At 34.7% G+C, this 4,600-nt stretch overlaps 1 protein-coding gene across 1 annotated transcript; it reads left to right on the plus strand.

Annotated features, from left to right (window-relative positions):
- The first annotated feature begins 3,478 nt into the window (after positions 1–3,478).
- LOC133777403 (uncharacterized) lies at positions 3,479–4,384 on the plus strand. The gene is made up of 3 exons (XM_062217001.1): positions 3,479–3,836; positions 3,929–4,033; positions 4,143–4,384. The coding sequence occupies exons 1-3, from the start codon at positions 3,636–3,638 to the stop codon at positions 4,233–4,235; spliced, it is 399 nt and encodes a 132-aa protein (XP_062072985.1). The 5' UTR covers positions 3,479–3,635; the 3' UTR covers positions 4,236–4,384.
- Positions 4,385–4,600: the final 216 nt, after the last annotated feature.

Below are 4,600 nucleotides of genomic sequence, written 5' to 3' on the forward strand. Positions count from 1 at the left end.
CATGAAGCACACTGTCTTGTATTGCAAAACATTGATGAGATTCAACCTTACATCGAGTAAGTTATCTTAGACAGTATGATATCATAAAAAATTATTGTGATATTTGTATTGATTCATACTAATTTTTCATACATTTATGAAGGAATCATTTTGTTTGGCTTCGGAAAAAATATCCATCTAAGTCAAAGAACCAAAAATGGATCTGAGATGAACACTATCGTACGTTTAGTACTTGGTTAGAGAACAAGGTATTGATTTGAGTAAATAATTTTAAATCTTTTGTTTTGATTGCATGACATGTTATTAATTATTATTTCATTTTTTTTAACAAAGGTTGCAATTGAAGTGACCCACACGTCGTGTCATGTGTCAGACATAGTTAAGTGGATTTCTCGTGGTCCTTCTCTGAATGTGTTTAAGTACCCATCATACATCGTCAACGGTACTCAATTCAATACTTTGGAAGGAGATAATGTAAGAACCACACAGAATAGTGGAGTTTGTATTGTAGCAAAAACTGTGCAAATCTCTAGTTCAAAGGACAAAAATCCTGTAGAGTGTGATATGACATTTTATGGAGTAATCCAAGAAATTTGGGAATTAGATTATACTACAACTAGAGTGCCGGTCTTCTTATGTGATTGGGTGAAAAGTGACAAGGGAGTAAAGGTTGATGATTTAGGTTTTACTTCAGTTGATTTAAATCAAATTGGGCACAAAAATGATCGTTTTATAATGGCAACACAAGCCAAACTAGTTTTTTATGTGAATGATCCATCAGAAAAGCAATGGTCAGTCGTGGTTCCTACTCAACCGATAGATTGGAGAGACAAAGAGAATGATGTACATGACTTACCACTCCTTCAACAACCTGTCACCATTCCCGAACCACAACTTACCGAATAACCTATTGATGATGGTGTAGATGACGATGATATTTGTTTGCGTTTTGATGGTGACGGTGTATGGGTTGATCATATATTGTGATAAATGTTGACTTGTTTTTTCTTCTTCTGAAGGTTTGATTTGTTCATTTTATATTTAATTTTCTTATCATATTGATGATAGTCTATTAACATTGTTTATAATCGTTTCCTTTTCAGATATTTCCATGGCTGATCCAGGAGGTTTTGATGATGATTGTCCACTTCCTGGACTTGATGATGATTGTCCACTTCCTGGACTTGAAAATAATGTTGGTCAGGAGGAGAATGATGACACTGCTATAGTGCATGTGAGATCTGTTAGGGGACTATGTACCATGCCCGACATAGCCAAGATGCGAAGTGAAGGTGTTAAGGTACCGATCAAGTTCAATGAATATGGACAAGTGATTGGTACAATGAGATCAAAATTGGGATCAGTGATCGGATCAACTATCAAGAGGTGTGCTTCAATCACACACGCGAGCTGGGATAAAGTCCCTAAATCAGACAAAGAAAATTTTTGGGAAATCATTAAGGTATTTTCTCTATCACTATAATATATGTTGTTTGTATTTTTAATGTAGACTAACGATATGTATTGTTTTCAATTGTAGGCTACATTTGCCATAGACCATAAAGCAAAAAGAAAAATTATGTCAAGGGCGGCAAAACGATGGAGATCATTCAAATCCCATCTGACTAAGGTATGCATCTATGATGTACTTGATGCAAATCCGACCATCAAGACGTTCAATATGCCAAGAGGTTACTCACAGTTGATCACTAAAACAGAATGGGATGAGTTTTGTGTTTCACGCATGACTGATGATTGGAAGAAAATAAGAAAAATACATCAAGATCGTCGAAAAAAAAATAAACACAACCATCATATGTCATGAGGTGGGTATTTATTGGCACTGGAAAGGCTGCAATAAATTTTTTTGGACTCAAGGTGTCTGAAATCGACAGGTCACAGTTGTGGTTGGCGGGACATTCTAACAAAAAGGGTGAGCCGGTTGGTACCGAGGCAACAAGCGTAGCTCGCAACATAGTAAGTGTACTACATTTTATATGATTGGATTACTTAATTTTAATGAGAATAACTATATTTCTATATTTTGTTTGCAGGAGCACTATAATATGCTCATGAGTGAAGGAAAATTTGAACCTAATGGGTCTAAGGATGTGCTTACTATGGCATTAGGCACCCCTGAGAGCAGAGGGCGAGTGAGGGGTATTGGGCTCGGTGTAACGCCTAGCCAATTCTGGAAAACCTCACTATCCAGTAAGAAAAAGGGAAAGGAATTTGAGGCTTCCTCAGTTGAGGCTCGATTTGCAATGATGGAAGAAAAATACCGTCAATAAGAAGAAATAATGAAACAACAACAGGAAATGATAAAAAGACAAGAGGAAATGATGCGACAATTTATGGAACAGATGAAAGGACAACATAGTGGCTTTGGAGGATCTTCTCATGCGTCAGTGCCAAACTATGGATCACCTATAGATCAGGTGACACCATCTCATCAGGCATCACCGAAATCGCAGCATCAACCTCTAGCACCCCCGCCCCCACAACCAGAAGAGGCACCTGTGTTTATCCCCACTCCTGGCTCAAATCAGGTATAGCTTTATCTTTTTAAAATCTAAATTTGTGAACTTGTATAACATATTTATACATATCTAAATATGTGCAGGATAAAATGATTGAAGGCATATTTGCATTAGGCTCTATCACCAACATCGTTGGTAGGGGATACATTCTAGTTACTAGTAGCTCAGACATACATGGAGAAAACATAGGAGAAAACATAGGAGAAAACTACCGCAGTGCAATTGAGTTTGCTGACCAACCTGATGCTCTACTTGTTAACCCGATCCCTAACAGTGAGATTTATACAATCAAACAAGTTATTGGGAGTTTGATACGTTGGCCCAAGTCGCTAGTCATCTTTAATGGAGCGACACAGGTAATTATTTTAAGACTATTAAATTTTTATTTACTTATTCCATTATTAATTATTTGTTATGGGTTTATTAGGAGGTCGTTAAAAAAAAAAAGGAAAGCAAGCTGGGAAAAAAACTTCTCTACCATTAGCACCACAAACTCAAAAACTAGTTCCAAAACGAGCGCCTAAGGAGTCATTGTCACAAGAGGTGCAACAACCATCTCCAATTTCGCCTAAGTTGAGACAAGTATATGAAATCGTCAATGATTGGCCTAAACATGATTATGCCATTGAAGTGTCCATTGACTTTGATGTGTTTGGCCATGCTTGTGAATACTTTGCTCTATTTCGGGATGAAATACTTGAATTTTGTAGAAATGAGATGATTGGACAATCATGCATTGTCTTCTACATAAGGTATGCTAATAATATTTATTGTAAGGATTTCCTTTCATCAACTACTTAGTTTTCTTTTTAATTAATTATATTTGTTAGTAGGATTTTGTACCAGACATTGTTATTAGACGAGGAAAAGATAGGATCATTGTTGTTTATGAATCCGAATAAGGTTTCTACTTCCGTGACTCATGCAGATAGTCGTGCTCAAGCTTTATGTGATAGGATGTTATATTGCACGTCTAAAAAGCATGATTGGATAGTTATGCCTTATAACCATGGGTAAGTTTAATTATTATGCTTTTCATTGATACAAACAAATAGAATTTAAAGTTAACAACTGTGTAATACTTGTTCTTTCAACATGGAGCATTGGATGTTATTTTTATTATATCCCAATTGGCATTATTGTTGTTTTCTCGATCCTCTCAATGCACCATTAGATAACAAGACAGCCATCAAGGAGACCATCCATGATGCATTTGAGATGTATTTCACAGAAAGAATGAAAGCACGTCAAAAGATCAACAAACGCTCATCGGGAGTAATGTATTTCCAACCTACGGTATGTTTCTATTTGTATAGTTTATGTATATGTAAAGATGTTTAAGATACTTAATACTAAGAATTGTACATGTATTACCAATCTTTATATAGTGTCGTAAACAACCAAACAATATCGACTGCGGATATTACGTTATGAGGATGATGAAGAATGTACTTATCAATGCCCCTCATATCAAACATTTCTTGTCGAAACAGGTAATAAACAATATACAACTACATAGTATTAATCTAGTACAATTTTTATATATGCTTTGAATTTATTACCACTAATATAATTATAATTAAATTTTTGTTTTTTTTTCAGTTCACCTCCGACAAACCATATACTACTCAAGAAATTGACGAAGTTAGAGAAGAATGGGCAATGTCATTTTTACAATTGGTTAGAGCAAAATGAGTGATGTTATAGCTAGCTAATTACAATACATGTTTAGAAATTTTAAATTTATTTCGTAAAATTTTTTTGCCATTTTTTTAGTATTTTCTTTTCAAATTTCTTTTGATAGATATTCGACACTCAAATGGATATATATTTTTAAATCAAAATTAAAATTGTAACTGTATTTTTTTTTTAAAAAAAAATTACTTTTAAGGTCATGCAAAGCGAGTCCTAAAAAATTACTCACGAGTCCTAAAAAATTACTTAAAGGCACTCAACCCGATTCTTTAGGACTAGCGTTGCGAGTCCTAAAAACATTTTTTTAGGACTCGCTCAACCAGATTTTTTAGGATTCGCAAAACTTAATTAAAGGCATTCAACAA

The sequence above is a fragment of the Humulus lupulus genome, chromosome 1, assembly GCF_963169125.1.
Source record: "Humulus lupulus chromosome 1, drHumLupu1.1, whole genome shotgun sequence".
Classification (NCBI taxonomy): Eukaryota; Viridiplantae; Streptophyta; class Magnoliopsida; order Rosales; family Cannabaceae; genus Humulus; species Humulus lupulus.